Source organism: Mobula birostris, chromosome 6 (assembly GCF_030028105.1).
Source record: "Mobula birostris isolate sMobBir1 chromosome 6, sMobBir1.hap1, whole genome shotgun sequence".
Classification (NCBI taxonomy): Eukaryota; Metazoa; Chordata; class Chondrichthyes; order Myliobatiformes; family Myliobatidae; genus Mobula; species Mobula birostris.
The window spans coordinates 133,170,401-133,190,406 of NC_092375.1; the positions used below are offsets into that span (position 1 = coordinate 133,170,401).

A 20,006-nucleotide genomic window follows, 5' to 3' on the forward strand; every position below is an offset into this window, starting at 1 on the left:
TGCTCAGTAAATCCGGGGGTCAGAGGACTGTATGACTCCAGAGTTCAAAGCCCCATGACCAGCGAGTCCTGGGGTTGAGACCAAGGATCAAAGACTGAAATTCAAAAACCCAAGTCGGCAAGTCTGGGGGTCGAGGCCCTATGGTCAGTGTGTCTGGAGATTGGAAGCCCAAAGTTTGCAACCCTCCAAGTCCAGAACAGGGACTGGAGGTTGGAAGGCCAGAGGTGGTGGGCCGTTCCAGAGTTGGAGGCCCTGTCTCTGTCAGTGAGTGGGTGGGAGGGAGGAAAGATTATTTTCCTGTTGTTTGTTTTGTTTCTGTTGTTGTTGTTGCTTGTGTTCTGCTGAATATTATGGGCATGCTCTGTTGGCACCAGAATGGGTAGTGACTCTTGTGGGCTGCCTCAATGCATCCTTAAGCTGTGCTGGTCACTGCAGGTTTCGATGTAGATGTGATGAGTAAATGAACCTGAATCAGAATCAGAATCAAATGGAGTTCATAGGTGGGATTGACTGGGGGAAGGGCCTTGTCCATCTGAGGTTGATAGTGGGAATAAAGGGGGCCTTTTCTGGTTGGCTGCCAGTGACTACTGGTGTTCCTCAGGGGTCAGTATTGGGACCACTACTTTTCACATTGTTTGTCTGAGATTTGGATAATGGAATTGATGGCTTTGTGGCAAAGTTTGTGGATGATACAAAGATAGGTGGAGGGGTAGGTGGTGCTGAGGAAGCAATGCAATTGCAACAGGACTGAGATAAATTTGAAGAAGGGGCAAAAAAGTGGCAGATGGAACAGTGTTGGGAAATGTATGATGTTGCATTTTGGTAAAAGGAACAATAGTGTTGTCTATTATCTAAATGGAGAGAAGGTTCAAACATCAGAGGTGTAGAGGGACTTAGGACTTCGCAAGCCTCCCAGAAGGTTAATTTACAGGTTGAATCTGTGGTAAAGAAGACAAATGCAATGTTGGCATTTATTTCATGGGGAATAGAATATAAAAGCAAAGAGATAATGTTGAAGCTTTATAAGACACTAGTAAGGCTGCACTTGGAGTATTGTCAATAGTTTTGGGCCTCGCATCTCAGAAAGGATGTGTTGTCATTGGACAGAGTCCAGAGAAGGTTCAGAAGGATGATTCTGGGAATGAAGGGGTTAACATGTCAGGAGCCTCGGTACTCACTGGAATTTAGAAGAATGCGGGGGGATCTCATTGAAACCTATGAGTGTTGAAAGGACTAGATAGGGTGGATGTGGAGAGGATGTTTCCTATGGTAGGGTATCCAGAACTAGAAGGCACAGCTTCAAAATTGAGGGGCAACCTTTTAGAATGGAGGTAAGGAGGAATTTTTTAGCCAGAGAGTGGTGAATCTGTGGAATGCTCTGCCACAGATTGCAGTGGAGGCCACGTCTGTGGGCATATTTAAGGCAGAAGTTGATAGTTTCCTGATTGGTCAGCGCATCAAAGGAGATGGCGAGAAGGCAGGTGTATGGAGTTGAGTGGGATCCAGGATCAGCCATGATGGAATGCTGGACTCGATGGACTGAATGGCCTAATTCTGATCCTATGTCTTGTGGTCTTATAATGCAGAGCTGTTTCTGAAAGATTTTTAAACAGGGAATCTAAAGAATAATTAATTTTTAAAATGTTCCTCTTTTGGCAGGTGAGGACTCTTGACAGTTTTAGATAGCGAGCATTCTTCACTTCTGCTAACTCTCAGCCTGTGTATCCATGTTGAGCAGGAAGAAAGGGCTGGTGGAGACTCAAACAGATGAACTGGCAATTAGTTAATTATTGTCACATGTACTGAGATAACAGTGAAAAACTCTTTCGTAAGCCATCCATACAGATCATTTCTGTATACAAGTACATTAAAGCAGTACAAAGGAAAACCAGTAACGGAACGCAGAATATGATGTCATGGTTACAGAGAAAGTGCAGTGCAGGGAGACAATATGGTGCAAGGACCACATTGTGAGATCAAGAGTTCATCTTTATCTTAAAAAGAGGTCCATTGAAAGGTCCTATAATAGTGGGATAGAAGCTGTCCTTGCGCATGGTGGTGCACGTTTTTAAGCTTTTATATCTTCTGCCCAATTAATCTCTTTGGTGCGCAGTCCTCTACACACTTGCTAATGAAATCTGTGGCAGCAGTGACATATTCATTTAGACTGGCCGCTGAGTCCTTGTCTATGAACCAGTAAACGGACTCAGAACTGGTGCTTAGAAGCTCTTCTGTTTCCTTACCGCAGCTCTGTACGATTTTCTGTGCTGTACCCTCACATTTTAATATCTGTTTGTACTCGGGGAGAAGGAACACAGCCTGATGTTCTGATACAGCAGAGTGTGAGCGGGGGATCGATCAGTAGACGTGTAGCAATGGCCAAGGATGTTTGGGCCCCTGGTGCGACAGGAGACAGGCTGAAAGTATTTTGGTGGCGCGCTCTTGAAGTTAGCCTGGTTGAAGTCACCCAGCATGAAGAATGCATTTGTTACATTTCTTCCACAAGTAGGCGGACACAGGAAAACATGGCACTTGTACAAAAATCTGAATGCCAAGCACTTTATGGCCAATGAAACACTCATTTTCATGCAAAGCAAAGATCATAAGCAGCAGCGTTTAATAGTAACTGCATTGTCCATTCGCTGGCTTTGCTGGTTTAGGGACAGATTTTAGCCAAGTTATTGAATGGAGCTCAGCTCCCCTCTGAATGATGGTACTGGATTTTTACCTGTGAAGGAAGCTGGGGCTGCAGATTAATGTCTGTTCAGAAAATCAGTTCTTCTAACAGGGCTGCACCTCCTCTGTACTCAGTGGGAGTAATGAGCCTGGATTTATTCATGTGTCGGCTGACTACAAGGTGATCAACAGCATTAAGCTGCACACCCGGGGTTTTCAATCTGGGATAAACAAAGTAGAAGACAAGATCAGGGCTTTTGTTAGACTGACCACTGTTTGCTCTGTTGTGCTTTATTGTGAAATTTTATCGATTTTCCATTTTTTTAATATCACCTTAATGAATTGTTTGGTGAACCGTTTTTATTCACAAAGATAAGTAATTTGTGTTGGCATCATAATGGATCATAAATATGGAGACAAACAGCACAAAAACAGGCCCTTTGGCCCATCAAGTCTATGCTAACCATCAGCCACCCATTTACAGTGTTCTCCCCACATTCTCATCAGCACCCTCACTGACACTAGGGACAACTTACGGCGGCCAATTGACCGACTTGTCACTGGGATGTGGTTGGCAAACAGAGCAGCAGGTGGAAGCCCACCAGGTCACGGGAAAAACGTGCAAACTCCGGGTAGATGGCAGGTGGCACTGGAGGTCAGGACTGAACCCAGGTCTCTAGTGCGATGAGGCAACAGCCCTACAAGCTGGCTGGGCACAATAATAAAACAAAAGGCACACACCTCATAGGGGCAAATGAATGGGAAGCAAATCTCCTTTATGAGGAGCTCCTTGTCCAATGTGTTGTGGAGATGACAGAGTACTCGCTGGCTGAAGGGAGCCCTTTGTGGCTAGACAAGTGTACCAAGCCTACCGTCTTCCTGTTGCAGCTTCTCGGCAGTGTCCTGTCCTGACCATCCTTCCTCTGACAACCTGTTCCAGCTGTCAGCGTAATCTGTCCCAGTTGTTGTTGAAACAAGGGACTTGCAAATGCCAAGGAAGAAAATGTCTTTGACACGTTCCTGAAGCATTCTGAGCTCGGATGTTGACTTCACACTGCTTCCTGCTAATGGTTGCTGTGGTTTCACTTGTTTTGAAGCACTGATGCGGTTATAATTCTGAACATCAATCAGGGTGTCGCAATGCTGACTGAATCATAAGCTTTCACATCAGCTTTATTGCTTCCAGTGAAGCCAATGGTCAGAGATCCAGGTGATTAACCTGTGCATTCTTTCTTCACTCTGGGTGCATCCACCCAAACCAACTAGAAACCACATCCTTCTCTAAATTTTATTTTGCTGACAATTTGAGCCACACCACAGAGAAGGAGGACATTAATAGAACTACTCAGTTGATTCCTCAACCCTCCAGTGTATGTAAGAAAATTCCTTTTGAATCTCTCTCCACTGCCTCTGGATTGTGATATAAAATCCTCCATGGTTCTGTTGAGAGTTATCTTAAACTGCTGGCATCTTGCCAGCGCCCATTACTGGTAAAGCACCTCAGAATATTGAACTCTTCAGCCAAGTCTCCCTTAGCCTGCCTCTTCTTCTCTCCAAACAACGCTTCTCTCTCCAAACAGCTTGTGAGTTTCCTGACTGCAGTCACTCTGGCACATCTCCCCGAAAATCTTTCTGGGGACTTGACGTACTTTGAAAAGATTGATGCTTCAATTCTCATTCTCTCTCTCTCTCTCTCTCTCTCTCTTTCTCGCTCACACACACACACACACACACACACACACACACACACACACACACACACACACACACACACACACACACACCAGAGATCTACTGGGCAACAACAGACTCTTCCTCACTGCTTTCGTAACTGGACTCTCGAAGGAATCAGCAGTTCTTCATTATAGTGTTGGTAGCTCATTAAACAGATGATGGGGAGCTGCCAAAGTATAAGAAATTAATCAGAAGGTCAAAGCACAGCAAGTGTTGGGAAACTGAAACCAGGAGTGAAAAAACTGTAAAAGAAAGGTTGTATTTGGCTGTGCAATAGCTATATTTTTGGATAAGTCCAGTGATTCTGACCAGTAGATGCAGCTCTAGAACTTGAACTTAGTTAAAAGAAAATGAGGAGAAATGAAAAGCTAATATTGGTGTAAAAGTAGCCTTGAGGATTGACACTGAAACATCATCTGGGTCATGTACTGAAGTCCCTCAGGCAAGGAATCCTGTTGACCTTCCTCCCAGCCACGTATACATGTGACTCCAGAGTTTTGCTCCCTCAAGTGGCTCGGCGAGGACCGGTGGTGGGACTAGGCATCAGATATCAGCTTTGTCAGCAGTACATCTCAAAAGACTCTCAAGGCTCCAGGCAGTAGGATGACCCAGGCTTAAGGTGTCCAGCAGTTTCTAGTTTTTATCTGCAGTTGATTCTGGATGAAAGATGTTTGGTGTGAAGAGTGGTTGTATCCTGGTGGAAGTTGTACTCTGTTGTAGGGAGGTTGGCTGTAGTCTGCTGTAGTGTGGTTTTACAGAGGTTGTACTCTGAGCTGTAGGGAGGTCGTACTCTTGTGCTGCAGTGTGATTGTGCTCTTTGTTTACTCAATGTCGAGGTTGATTGCAATTTGAGTTGTAGGGAGGTTGCACTCTGTGTAGGGAGGTTGCGTTCTATGTTGAGGGTGGTTGTATTCTGTGATGGACTTCGGGCATAATGTCTTAATCACTTTCTTCTTAAGGTCGTTTGAGGTGAGGATGTTCTTGAGTGATCAGGAGGAGAGACAGACTTTTAGGGCATTACTTGGGGTTAGGTTTCACTGATAGACGGCGATGGGAGTTTGATTCAAAATACTTCTATTACAAAACCCTGATCATTGCCATGACTATCGACAGCACTGTATGTCTCCATGCCACAGAAAAACACAGACTAACGGTAATTGCCAATCAATGAGATTTGCATTTCTGCAGCACCCTTGAGAGTTAGAGGTTGTCCCAAGCACTTCACAATCAGTACAGGTGTGCCTGGGGTGTCATGAAGGAAGCATGGGGGCCAATAAAGTCCAACAGACAGCAGTATGTTGATGACCATATCACCTGTTTTTGTGTTATTAGTGTTGGGACAATATTGGTCAAGGTTCCCGGGATAATCCCCCACCTCCGCCATGTCATCCTTTACGTCTACCTGGGAGGGCCAGCAAGGTGCTGGAGAAGCACCTGTGACCGTGTGGCCCTCTCTAGGTACCACAGGAGACAGACAGCTTGGCATTGTTCTTAGATCCCAGGTGGTGAGAGTGAGACTGCTTATCCTCTGAGGCAAGTTATTGGAGGTGCAGATATGACATTTAATCTATTTTAACCAAATTTGTTCTCTCTCTCAGGGTCCAAAGGGTGTTAAAGGAGAAAAAGGCATGAAGGTGAGGACCTTGGCATGTTTTTTCCACAGCTGGCAATGTAGATTGGATTGAGCAGACAAGGGGTCCAGGTGTTAAAATATTAGTAGCACTAATTTTCATTTACAGCTTCAGTTGTCTCCAGTGTTTGTTCACAGTCATATATCAGTCCCACAGACAACAATGTGATAAGGAACCATTAATTTAGTGTTGTTGCTGGTTGAAGAATAAGAATGTGGGACACAAGAGATTCCTGTCAGCCTAATAAAGGCCACCTTAAAAAGGCCTCATTGTACCTCAGACAGTGTTGCTTTCCCTAAGAACTTGACTGAAATGCTAGGATGTATGTCGAGTGTCTTTGCTCCGTCTGGCTACTCAGTGGCCACCATTTTAATCCTACTTTCCTGTTTTTAAAATTTTATTTTTATTTGGATAAGGTATTCACAAGTAATACACAAACTTTTTTTACATATATAACCTTTTCCATTTTTTATGTGAGTAAATCAGTATTAATTTATACATTCACAAGTGCACATTGAGATAATATAGAAAATAATTAGGCACTCAAATAGATGTTTATGTGCGATTGTAATTCCACTATTTTAAACTAAATAAAGATAATAGTTGTTATAAAAATATTAATAATAGTGGTTGAATACTAATTTCCATGTATCTCTTCTGGTCCATTTCTTTCTGGTCCAAAATTTCCCCAGATCTTTTGCTTACTTGTGTTAATTCCACATTTTCCAAAAAAAAACAGTAAACATTCGAGCCAAGGGTGCTTACGTTAACACTATTACTATGTTGGTGAGACAAACAGTATAAACCATTAGGAGAGTCATCTAAAGTCTGCTCACTCTGGGGTTATAAATTCAATCCGTTTATTCCAAATTTGATAAAATTTTTCCTTTTGAATTCTCAGAGAGTAGGTCACCTTTTCCATTTTAACTATTTCCAAAATGATTTCATGCCAATCTTCTAATGTAGGTGATGTTGGATTTAATTACTTTCTGGTGATTGATTTCTTACTTGTCGCTAAAAGGGCCTGCAGCAGCTTTATATCTTTCTTCTGTTCCAAAAACAATACATGCCCCAAGTAGAGAGTCTCAAAGTTCAGAGGTATCTGAATCTTAAATATCTTAACTAATGTTCTGTGAATACCTCCCCAATATAAACTTAATTTAGAGCAATCCCAAAAAATATGGAAATGATTTGCCTCCTTGGAGCCACACCTTCTCCGACATGTGTGTCTTTATATTCTTCCTGGAATCCTACTTTCCATTCCCTTTCCGACATGTCGGTCCATGGCCTCCTCTACTGCCACCCTCAGATGCGAGGAGCAACACCTCATACTCGATCTGGGTAGCCTTCAACCTCATGGCACATACTTTTGATGTTTCTAACTTCCAGTAATTTCTCCTCCCTCCCCCTTCTCTCTTTTGCCGTCCCCCATTCTGACTGACCTCCCTCTGGTTCCTCCCCCCCTTCTCTTTCTTCCCTGGTCCACTCTCCTCTCAATCAGAATCCTTCTTCAGCCATTTACCTGTTCCGCCTATCACCTCCCAGCCTCTCACTTCATCCCCATCCCACACCCACCTACCTTCCCACTTACCTGGCTTCACCAATCACCTGCCAGCTGGTACTCCTTCCCCTCCCCCCACCACCTTATTCTGGCTTCTTCCCCCTTCCTTTCCAGCCCTGACGAAGGGTCTCCGCCCAAAGCATTGACTGTTTATTCCCCCCCATAGATGCTGCCTGACCTGCTGAGCACCTCCAGCACCTTGTGTGTGTTACTTCGGGTTTCCAGCATCTGGAGAATCTTTTGTGCTTCAGGTGCATTCGAAGATCTGAAGGGGTGGGGGAGGGGGGCTCAAGACCACGTTCTGCCGACCCAGAACAGTGCACGGGCAATTGCTGATCTGCACTGCCAGTCAACCAAACACTGTCCCGTCAGGAAATTTCCACCTTGTCTCGAGTAAGCACAGTGGCTGTTGCAAGTCTCTGGGGGCAGATCTTCCTGCTGCATCATCTCTCCACCATTAGGAGGAGTACTGGTGTAGTGAAGGCAGCTATGAAAGCAAACCACCAAAATTCCTTCCTGTCTCAGAAGCTCCAGCAGTTACTTTACAATGGTTTGGCTTGTGGTGTACACCAGACACAAATAATTACAGTCATTTGTTTAAATTTAAACACAAGGCACAGCACAGTTTCACTTCTTTGTAGAAAGCAAAGTCTTCAACTTAACACGTTGGAAAGGTTAACAGGTTTATTGTGTGATGAGAAGGTGATTACAATCATGATTTCCTTCCATACAAACGATGATACACAGGACATAGTGGTGTCTGACACTTATTGTTGCTAAACCAGTTAATGTGTGCCTTGCCTTTCAATGTGTGCACTTTCCTGGGAGCCCTTGCAGTTGGGAACTGGGACAGGAAGATGAGTATCTTTTGCATCAGTCCCAGTCTGCACGGTGGTGTGTTGCTCTCTGTCCCTTCTTCATCGGGCTCTCCCAGAACCTGGCACATGGACCTGCAGCCAGATGAGATACAGATTGTGACTGGATCATTGATCTGAAGAGTCCACTTGACCTACTCCTCCTGTTGTACTCTTTGAAAGGTCCATCTGTTTAGACCCACTCCTCTCTTCTTTCTGCAAATATCTTTGATTTCAATATCTGATTTCAAGCCCAGGCTTTCTGTTGATGTGTGCTTCTATCAGACCATGAATACAAGATCAGAACAACTCTCCAGGGAAAGTAAAAATAACCCTTTTCTCTGCTTCTTTTGCTATACCTGTGATCTGTGATTGTCAGTTCCTCTTTTTCTTCTGCACCCTGCATAAATGCTGTAAGGAGAGCAGGCCTAGATATGGCTGCAAACTCTCTGACCCTGCTCCAAGTCCACCGTATAAGCCCAGAGATGTGTGGGTGTTTGCATCCTGGATCAGACAGATAACCCTTTCATCATGCTTGAAGTGAACAAACAGAACACCCTCACTGGCATTTCCTCTTTCCAGTACACGGGCCACATACTCCTCCATAGTGTTTAACACAAATAGTTTCAGCTAAAAATCTATACAATTTCCCATGGCAAGCTTTCAGGAGCCAACGTGCACGAAAATCTTTAGTCGCTACTTTGTAATGGTCACCTACTTGGGTTTGGATGCGTTCCTGCACGTTATCCTCCACACTCCCTCCTGCCGCCCCCAATCACTCACCCTTTCACCCTGTCCGGATTTTTTTTTTCAAAAACCATGAACAAAACTGTTCAGAGAATTTATTTTAAAGAACAGGATATTTTTGATATCCTAATTAATTATTTTCTGAAATGAAAGCAAAAAGTACTTGAAACACCTAGCAGAATCAGTCCGCATCTGTGGAAAGACAGAACGATAATCTGTGCCCGCTTGCCACACGAAGCCAAGAGAACCTGCAGATGCTGCAAACCCAGAACAGCAAACACAAATCGCTGGAGGAAGTCAGCAGGTCAGACAGCATCTGTAGAGAAGAATAAATAGTTGACATTATAGGCTGAGACCATTCATCAGGACAACATGGACCCATCCGATCTCAACCTATCAAAGACCACCTATCCCACCTCCTCCACTGTTGAAATGTGTCCCAGTTCTGATGAAGAGTCTTTGACTGGAGACATCAGCCCTGCTTCTCTTCATGCACACACTGTCTGACCCACTGAGTCTCTCCAGCACTTTCTGTTTTTATTTTGCATTTCAAGCAGTTACATATTTTAATTTTTATCTCTCCAATTTGCTTCTTTGAGACTCCAGGCTGAGGGTGGAAGTTTGGCAATACTTCCGGCCTGTCGAGCCTCCAGAATGATTTGAATGTTCGGAGAGCAGCACAGTTCAAGCATTGAACTTGCTCACATTCAGTAACAGCAGCTGTCAATGATCAGAGGCTGGTTACTGTGATAAGACCATGAGATATAGGAGCAGAATTAGGCCATTTTGGCCCATTGAGTCTGCTCTGCCATTTCATCATGGCTGATCCATTTCCCCTCTCAGCCCCAGTCTCCTGCTTTCTCCCTGTATCCCTCCATTCCCTGACCAATCAAAAATCTATCAATCTCTGCCTTAAATATACCCAATAACTTGGCCTCCACAGCCACCTGTGGCAATGAATACCACAGATTTACCATTCTCTGTTTAAAGAAATTCCTCATCTCCATTCTAAAAGGACGCCCCTCTGTTCTGAGGTTGTCTGAGCAGCCCACACAAAATGCTGGAGGAACTCTGCGGGCCAGGCAGTATCTAGGAAAAGAGTGCAGTGACTTTTCAGGCCGAAACCATTCGGCAGGACCCCCAAAACATTGACTGTACTCTTTTCCTAGATGCTGCCTGGCCTGCTGAGTTCCTCCAGCATTTTGCGTGTGTTGCTCAGACTTCTAGCATCTGCAGACTTTCTCTTGTGTGTGATTGGATTCTAAGATTGTGTCCTCTTGTCTGGGACTCCCCCACTATAGGAAACATCCTCTCTACATCCACCCTATTGAGGCCTTTTAACACTCAATAGGTTTAAACAAGGTCACCCCTCATTCTTCTGAATTCCAGTGAGTACAGGTCCAGAGCCATCAAATGGTCTTCATATGACAAGCCTTTCAATCCCAGAATCATTTTCATGAACCTCTTTTGAACCGTCTCCAATGTCAACACATCCTTTCTTAGTTAAGGGGCCCACAGGATTTGCTCACAATACTCCAAGTGAGGCCTCACTAGCGCCTTATAAAGCCTCACCATTACATCAACATTACTCATGATACCAGCACTCCACCAAGGTGGAGAGAAGTACGTTCACTACCTGATGCTGGCCATTCACCATTTTGTGAAATACTATATTATCCTCAGCCTGAAGGTAAGGGGGTTGGCCTGCTAATGTGCTCCTGTCTGTTTGTCTTGTAGGGCGAGGCTGGCAGAGATGGCGTGGGATTACCTGGCCCACCTGGTCCCCCTGGCTATGTGTATGGAGCTGACGATGTAAGTGCTTCATCACGAACTTTATCACCTGGCATCATAGAGTCTAACGCTGAGCGGAAGAGGCTGGAACCTGTGCTGCGCATGAGACATAGAGAGTTCAAAGATGCGAAACAGGCCCTTCAGCCCATCAAGCCCACAGTGGCCACCCCCCCCATCCATTTGCGCTAGTCCTACAAATTGTCAGCTGTTGTTCCTTTCTGTGCCTTGTGACGCACGGGCAGCAACCTTGATGTTTCTGTAACACTTTTGTATGGTTCGTATGAGGCCGAGTTGCTAGCTCGGGCTCAACCTAGCATGGATGGGCAGGCAGCCAGATTTGAACCCGAAACCATTCACCTCAAAGTCCAGTGCTGATGCCACTACGCCACCAGCCATTTCTATTCCATTTTTATTTTTTGTGATCCTCCCCCCCCCCCCGTTCTGCCACTCAGATCAACACGGCTAATTAACCTGCATCTTTGACCACATCATAGTGTCCATTTAACCTACATGCCGCCTTTGGGAATGCGGAGGAGACCAGAGCACCGAGAGGAAACCCACACAGTCACAGGAGAAAATGTGCAAACTTCACACAGATGGCACCCTGGGTCAGAAAATGTGCAAACTTCACACAGACAGCACCCTGGGTCACGATTGAACCCGGGTCTGGGTCAAAGGTGCTCTGAGGCAGCACCTCAACCAGCTCCACCATTGCACTGACTTAGTAAACTCAAGTGAAGCTCAGTTTAGACACACGAGATTCTGTTTTCAACATCAGTTCTCCAGAATGATAAAAGGTCAGAGTCAGTAAACTGGTTTCTTAGCCTGTGCTTGTCCACCCTCCCCTTGGTGTGAAAAAGTAGGGTTTGACCTGATAGATTTGTACAAGGTGATTGATGGATTAAATGGAGTCATTTAGTCCAGAACAAGGTGTGCGCCTCAGAATTACACCTCTTTTCAAATGGCCGGCTGGCAGCTTCCTGCAAGTTCCCAACAGTTTTGTTGGCTTAGCTGTGGCCCTGATAAATATCGGGGGATTCCATATCCTGGATCCCCCTCAGGCTGCACGATCTGATTTTGAAGCTCCTCCAATAACCTCTGACCTCCCACACCACCAGATCGAGGGTATGGTGTATCAAGGGTTCAGCTGAATGGTGTACTGGGGTTTGGATGGGAGGGAAAGGAATGGGGAAGCAGGCAGGGGAGGAATGGGAGACCAGAGGATGCGATCGTCATTGGTGAAACCAGTGCAAAGTAACATCATGTCTGGCAGGATTGGATAAGCTCATGGAGGTCATGGGATTGGAACCAAGAAATTAAGTAACTCAGGCAGCAGTCAGCAAAGGTGGAGACTTCTCGGAGGTTCACTGCATTGAAGTTAAAATTGAAATTACGGTTTAACAAGTGATTAATTCTCTCTTTCCTTAGATGGTCAATCAGCCTGGAAGAGAGGTAGGAACCCTTTTTTTCTTTGTAAATGGTACAGGGTAATGGAATTGGTCTAGCTCTGATGACGGCTGTAATATCCTGCCTGGGCACTTCCCAAGTAACTGGTAGTAGGGGGTGCGCCATATGAAATGTCATTCCCTGAACAACGGGTGGCACACCTGTGTCCCACTGGTTTGTGGCTGATATTGGCAATGCTACACAAGAAGTCAGCATTTCACCGACTGATATTGGTCATGGATATTTTGCCTGCCAATACAGGTTGAAGTTTATTATCATAGGCACACATACCTAGGGTGTAAATGCTATGAAAATTCATCTTTTTCAGCAGCACAGAATATTACAAAATAAATGACAAACATTAGTTTCATAAGCTTAAATCAAAAGAGGTACGTTCATATATGTTCTCACAAAAGGCCGACAGATATATGGAGATCCAATCATTATGAGTATTTAAAGTGGAGGTAGATGTATGTTTAAAGGATTGAACACAATTGGGCATTGATCTAGAGCAGAAAATTGGGCAGATCAGCCATGATCATGTTGAATGTAGACGGTGCCCTAGTCCTTCTCTAAGTTTCATGTGTGTGTGAGAGATCATCAGTTATTTCTCTTAACAAAGTTCAATACAAGTGACCAATGAGAATCTCCAGACACCAGAAGGAATTCTAACTTGTACTCACGCGAAATATTTGTGGTTTCCCTGACGTTTAAAGTTGTGACTGCAATGTTCCTACTCCATAGGGTCCCACTGGTCCAAAAGGTGACCGTGGCGAAGCAGGTCTTCAGGGTCCTATTGGGCCAAAGGTAAGTGCTTCAATAATATCAATAACTTGGTGCTTCTAAAGTCCATAAAACAGCATCAAATAACATTTTACACTGGACCGTGTAAAGAGACAAAAAAAGCAAAGAGGTAGGTTTTCAGGAGTGCTTTAAAGGACTTAGGAGTTTTAAAGGGTTTAGGAGGGTTTTTACTGAGCTGCCATCACCTTTCATTTGCCAACCTTTACAGGTTATGCAGTCCCCAATGGAAAGTAGCTCCTCCTACCCCTTGAGGAAGTGCATCCCACATGGTGTCAATCAATGGGTGAAAATAACTCCGTTCTCCCTGGTTTTAATTCTTATTATCTTAAACTTACCCCATCTGGTTATTGCCCCTTCTGCCACCTGGAAGTATTTTCTCCTTAATTACTGTGTCAGATGCTTTGTGTGATGTTGAATCTGCAGGCCAGAGGCCTGAGCTGAGTTAGTTGATTCCAATCTAACTGGCTGTGAACGAGGAACGAAGGCCCAGCTGTTTCTTGTTACTGGGCAGTGAGCATAACTGGAGGGATTTTTCCCTCTTTGTTCGTTCCTGGGTTGTATCTGGCCTCCTGGCATTTCTTGCAATCCTTCCCTGAGATGATCGTAGGGTCATGGAGAGATACAGCTTCGAGGCAGGTCCTTCAGCATATTGTCCATGCCAACCATCTACCCACCAATTAAAACTCATTCTACATTAATCCCACACTCCCATAAACTCTACCAATCACCTGCACACTAAGGGTGACTTACAGTGACTGATTAACCCACTAACCCACACACCTTTGGGACGAGAGAGGAAACTGGAGCACCCAGAGGAAACACACTCGGTCACGGAGAACGTGTAAACTCCATGCGATGTTAGGATTGAACCTGGGTCTTTGACGCTGTGAGGCAGCAACTCTATTTGCTGCGCTATGGCGCCCCTCCCCTGCCTTTGCCCCACGGCAGCGCTCGCGGTAATAGTGCTCCCATGCTGTCATTGGATCGGGAGCCTGGGGTTCCGATCAAATGACGGTACAGGTATGGTAGTGTGATCCCAGGATACAGCGTAGAAGCTTGGAAGAATGCAGGGACTTTTTTAAGCTCAATTGTAAGCCCAAGATGATTGGAATACTGGGATTCAACTCCAGAGGCTGAGGGAGATAATAAATCAGTCATGTTCAATTGGCGGAGCAGACTCGATGGGGCAAATGACCTAATTCTGCTCCAATGTCTTTTGGTGAAATAATGTTGTGTGTCAACTGCTCAGGAAGAAGAAATGGAGGGTGGTTAATGAAAGTGTAAATGTACCTCGGGTGGTTTACAGCAGTCTCCCCCTTAAGTCTCTGCACTCAATCTCCTGCAAGAGGTAAAGGAGCCTGAGTATCTTGCTTAATGTGTGATGGGGTTTACAAAGTGTGTGGTGTCTGATCAGTTGGTACCCTGACGAGAAGTGCTGTGCCTTTTCAGGGTGAGAAAGGAGAGCCTGGCGAGATCACTGAGCTCAACAGAAACGCACTGAAGGTAATGCAATTCCTTTCCACAGACAGTCACCTGAAGGTGAGTTGGCAGATACATTGAGGAGCTGTGTCAATGCACAGGAGCACTGTAGTAGCCCATCTTTGCTAGAGTCTCTGCTCTACCTCGGTATGTCATCACCTTCCCTCATTTCACCCATTCAGTTCTCCCTTTCCACCATTGCATACTGACATCTGTACTGTTTATCCCAACTTCTCTGAAGAAAGTGGGCTGTCTATTCTGTCTCGAAACATTTGCTTCAGCTAGTGCTGAAGTGCTACTTTTGCACATCGTCCAAAGGGCAGAAGAAATGAGCAAATTCACCAGTGGCTAAACAAACCTGAGTGACCATCTTAGCTTTTCATTTGTGTAAACATCTTTAAGTCCACCCTTCATAGCTAAAGATCTCTAGCAAGCTACTCTCACCTACTTGATAGACTAGCACAGGCTTTATCGTAGTTATAATGCGGATAGTCCCCAGGTTACCAATGTGGGGGTCGCTCATGTTAGCAGGCAGCTCTATTGATTCTTAGGTCCCATTCAGTGCAATTGTCAGTGAATGACAACACTGAATCTCTCTGAATTATAAAGAAATCTCTTTTGCTTGCCATCATTCCCTTTCCAAAAGCAAAGCAACATGAAAAAGAATCTCAGAAAAAAGTGTTAAATCTATTTTAGCAACTTTTTCAAGGATAGGAGCCAATGAACAGTAAGGTAATACAAGGAAGTCATGATAGAGGAGTATTGGGAACGAAGTGGCAAAGGTTATCTGTTGGACTCTGTATTTCTGGCTCCAACTCTTATTATTAAAGTGGGTTAGAGCCTGTTTGCTGAAAACCTATGTAACCGTCTGGTTAATGAAGGAAACGTCAGAACAAGGCAGAGACTTGTGCTGACCTGAAAAGCCTGTTGTGTGGTTTCATTGTACTTGAATGGCACACGATTAATGAAATTGGAATGGTTTACTTTGACTGGTGTACAGAATCTCCCCATCCCACTCAGCTGTCTGCTTTCGTGAGGGGGTGGCATGGTGCTGAGGTTTCAGGCCTCACTCCGTTCATCATGGGGATAGTGCAATCGTGACTGACTGGGTACTTTCAGCAGCTGGTACAGCCACAGCTCGGAGAACAGTGTCTTCATAAAGGTCTGAGTAAGGCAATTAATTTGGAAGCTAGGAGAGGCATTAGTTTGTGTTCAGGGCACAGAATGATAGAACAGTACTTGACGGTTGTTACAAATAATCACACAATTTGACTGATTTATTGCAGTACAGCGAGTGATTAAAGGCCTTCACTAGCAAGCACAAAGTCTGGGAATTAGCAAACCAGGTGGGACATAACTGAAATATTAATCTCTGCTAAATCTGAGGCTTGCTCTTGCTCTGGTTTAGACATGGACACGCAGACACACATCGCTTCATATTTCTGAGAATGCTCCCCGGGTGTCTAGTCTAACTCCCCACATCACAGTGAACAGAAATGGAAATGGGACACAGCAAGCGAGTTCCTTGGCTGTCGGTTAAGTTTATATCAGTTGAGCTGACAGGAAAGCTAATCATGCTCATCTTTCTGAGATGGTGGAAAGCTTCTCTGATCAGCTGCCGTTTCTCCAGGGTGAAGATTAAGTCAATGTACAACACAGACCCAACCAGTGGCACTTAGAGTCCAAGAGTAAAATAGCACAGAAACAGGCCCTTTGGGCCAACCTGTCCATGGTTTATTCTCAGCTTAAGGCTTCTTCCATTTTTCTTCACCTTATTCATTAACGATTATGTTCCACTGAATTTTTATCTTGCTTTACTTTGTAAATGCATCAGTTTTTTTCCCAGCGCGAGATCCCTTTGTCTCAGTTACTGTCGAAGATCCACACTCTCACTGCTCTTCAGATAAACAAACTTCTTCTCCGTGCCCTGTTTGGTTTTTAACATGTTTTTTACTTTGAGGGTCTTTACTTTTGCTCTTCCACCTGTCCAGTCTCTCAGGATCCTTTATAATTTTAGACAACTGTTAGGTCATGCTTATGCCTCAGCTCTTCAAGAGAAAAGAGTTGAGTTTCTTTGTTGCACCCTGCACAGTGCCTCCATATCCTCTGAAACTGAACTCAGCACTCCCGAGCATGGTCCAGCTGAGGTCTGTTTAGCCACTCTACATTAAGGTGTCCACTGCTTAGAGTTACAGGGTGTGAAAACAGGCCCTTCGGCCCACTGCTTCTATTCCAGCCATCAATCACCCAGTTACAGTAGATCCACTTAATTCTCCCCACATTTCCATCAGCTTGCCTCAGAGTCTACCAGACCAGGGATTCACAGCACCCTTCCAACCCACGTGTTTATAAGATGTGGGAGAAAGCGGACACGCCCATAAGAAACCCTCGCGATCGCAGGCAGCGGGTCTCCGGATCTGAGAGGCGGTAGCTTTGCCAGCTGTGCCACCGTGCTGCTGCTGTCCTTAGGGTGATGTATAGAAGTTGTACCCCAGCCACCAGCGTAAGGAACCGTTCTGAGAGCAGCCTGGCTGCTCTCCACTTTCAAACCCTGCCCCACCAATGCAATGATCATTCTGCCTGGGGCTTTCTTCCCGGGGCAGTGACAGAATCGGCCCTTCCCAGTTGAACTGCTTTGTACCTAAAGCTCTATAAATGTTTTTCTTTCACAGGGAGAACCTGGTGATCCTGGACACATGGGCCCAGAGGTAAAGTTGCATCATTAACATTACATTGGTATTTATGTCAGCTTACATCGCACAACAAAGTTTCCCACTGCATTGTCTACTTGGCAGCAGTTTCTGTCTCCCTTACTGGGGGGGGGGGTCCCTTACTACACTAAACTCCTGATCCTCCAAGCCTCTGCCCTCAGCCCATCTCCCAAGAGACAACAAAATGTGCTGATGACCCCCCCCCCCCCACCCTGGAGTGTTTAGCTATTGAGGATTGAGTCCGTTTTGGAGAGTGTCCTCCATAAGGAAGCAGATTTTCTCTCCAGAGATTATCCCATCCTCCAATAGCCTCTGTTCCTTAGTGAGTTTATACAAATCATTATTGACCCCAGATGACCCCCAACCCTAGGATAGAACCCCACCTCAGGGATCAGGTACTCTGCCTACTCTCCCACTACTATTTGCTGGCTTCCTGCCTGGCATCTAGCCTACCTGCCACCCTGTGTACCCCCCATCTGATAGGAAGCTAGGTGTCAGGGCTGGATTCCAATTTTTTAAAAAATACCCAAAGACTACATCGAATATGTTTTGTTGTTCCTCTCTGTGTCTTGTGGCACATCAGGTGGCAACCTTGCCATTATCTTAGCATTTGTGTATTTTTTGACGAGGCCGAATTGCTAGCTCGCCACTAAACCCAGCACGGATGGAAAGGAGTCAGCCGGATTCGAACCCAAGACCATTCACCTCGAAGTCCGGTGCGGATGCCAGTACACCACCAGCCGGCTGAATCAAATATGTAGAAACCCAGATTTCCACTGCCCAGCACCCCCTTCCTATGACCTGCACAACTTGTTCTGGAACAGACAATTGGGATACAGAGTTTGTGTCCCACTTAATGGCAAGCACAGCACTTGCCAATGAGTGCTGAGATCTCTCCCAAGGAAGAGGTTCCATCTGACGACTTGCTGCTTTCCCTTTGTTCATTCAAGAGCTATGGGCTTCGCTGACTAAGCCATTTAATTATTCATCCCCAATTGCCCTTAAGAAATGCTGCGATGCTGTGCCAGCCTCATCAGAAGGTGCTGCTGAACTGCCTTCTTGAACCGCTGCAGTCCATGAAGTGTGGGTAGACCCTCAATGCTGTTAGGGAGGGAGATCAAGGATATTGACCCAACCACAGTGAAGGGATGGGGATATGTTGTGTGGCTTGGAGGGTAACTTCCAGGTGATGGTGTTCCCCATGGTTTTGCTGTCCTTGTCCTTCTAGCTGGTGGGTTTGGAAGGTGTTTAAGGAACCTGGGCAACTTACTGCAGTGTAGATGGTACAAACGTCCGCCACTGTGCGAAGGAACAGTCGTGAATGGGCTGCCCCTATCAAGCTTGCCGCTGCTGTGACCCCTGTGGTGTTGAGTTCTTGAGTGTTGTTGAAGCTACATTCATCACACCCCTTGGAGATGGCGGACAGGTTTTGAGGAGTTGGGAGCTGAGTCACCAGCGTCCGACTTGCCGTCGTGGTCACTCTCCAGTGAACGGTCAGTGGTAACCCCCAGGATATTGAGAGTGGGGGATTCAGTGACGGTAATGCCATTGAATGTCAGAACTGTGTGAGGTTTTAGGAGTTAATGGTATATTTTGGTTAACAGTACATTCCACGTGATTGTAGATAGAAGGGAGTTCAGCCTTTGTTCCTGCCGACACCTTCATGACCAAACAGGAGTTCAGCTCGAAGCCCAGGATCACACTCAGTGCTGGTTGTTTGTCAGGGTGGATATTGGAGCCCGGCACCTATGGGTGCTATCAGCTGACCTCCCCAATTCATGATTTAATCCACGGGAGATTCAGGGAATCAAGGGATAGTGGATTAGTGCAGGAAGGTGTCAACAAAGGAGACATAGTCCTATTAAATGGTAGGGAGTGCAGCTCTTTCTTATATTTCCAATGATGTCTGTTTGCAGGGCATCCCAGGGTATCCTGGTCGAAAAGGTGAAATTGGTTTGCCAGGACGACCGGTGAGTTTTGTCGATAGTTATTTCCCTACCATTCACAAAACCAGTCACTTAACAGGTGCTCACATTTGTCAGAATAAACAAGTAATGTGGTCCCACAGTCTCATGTCCAGCATAGGTAATGTACAGACACACAGTCCTTGAACTAATCTGCCTCAACTTCCGTCACACAACACCACTTCTTGTGCTGTTGCGTACCGGGTTAACCAGGACTCCAGCAACATGGCCCACAAGCCCCATCCAGAAACTCCGCAGGATTTTCAATCGCCCTGGTACTGTAGGTTTCTTCCAAATTATGTGAGCAATAGACAACGCACAGAATTCATCAGTAGTTCAATTCATCCTACCTGCTCCGAGAAATCTCAGTTAATCTCCACTCAGAGGACATTGTGGTTTCCCTTGAAGCCGTGTTATTTTAAAGGCCAATTCTCAAATCGCCAGTCCTTACTGAGATCTGGAACCTCTTGATCTTACATGGAGGTCAGGGTTGAGGCCACCCCGCTGACCTCAGTACCACTCCTGCCTCACGTTATTTTACCCACTTGCTACATTGGGCCGGTCACTCAGAACTCTGCACTCGGGGAGAGAAGACTTCATCCACTTTT

The 20,006-nt window shown here is 45.5% G+C and overlaps 1 protein-coding gene across 4 annotated transcripts in view; it reads left to right on the forward strand.

Annotated features, from left to right (window-relative positions):
* The window catches only part of LOC140199377 (collagen alpha-1(XVIII) chain-like), a 295,614-nt gene that overhangs the window by 251,163 nt on the left and 24,445 nt on the right, over positions 1–20,006 (forward strand). For all 4 annotated transcript variants that reach the window (XM_072261365.1, XM_072261366.1, XM_072261363.1 and 1 more), the window contains 7 exons: positions 6,009–6,044; positions 10,941–11,015; positions 12,423–12,446; positions 13,185–13,247; positions 14,694–14,747; positions 17,396–17,431; positions 19,351–19,404. In XM_072261365.1, coding sequence (XP_072117466.1) covers positions 6,009–6,044; positions 10,941–11,015; positions 12,423–12,446; positions 13,185–13,247; positions 14,694–14,747; positions 17,396–17,431; positions 19,351–19,404 — 342 coding nt within the window. The remainder of the gene's footprint in view (positions 1–6,008; positions 6,045–10,940; positions 11,016–12,422; positions 12,447–13,184; positions 13,248–14,693; positions 14,748–17,395; positions 17,432–19,350; positions 19,405–20,006) is intronic.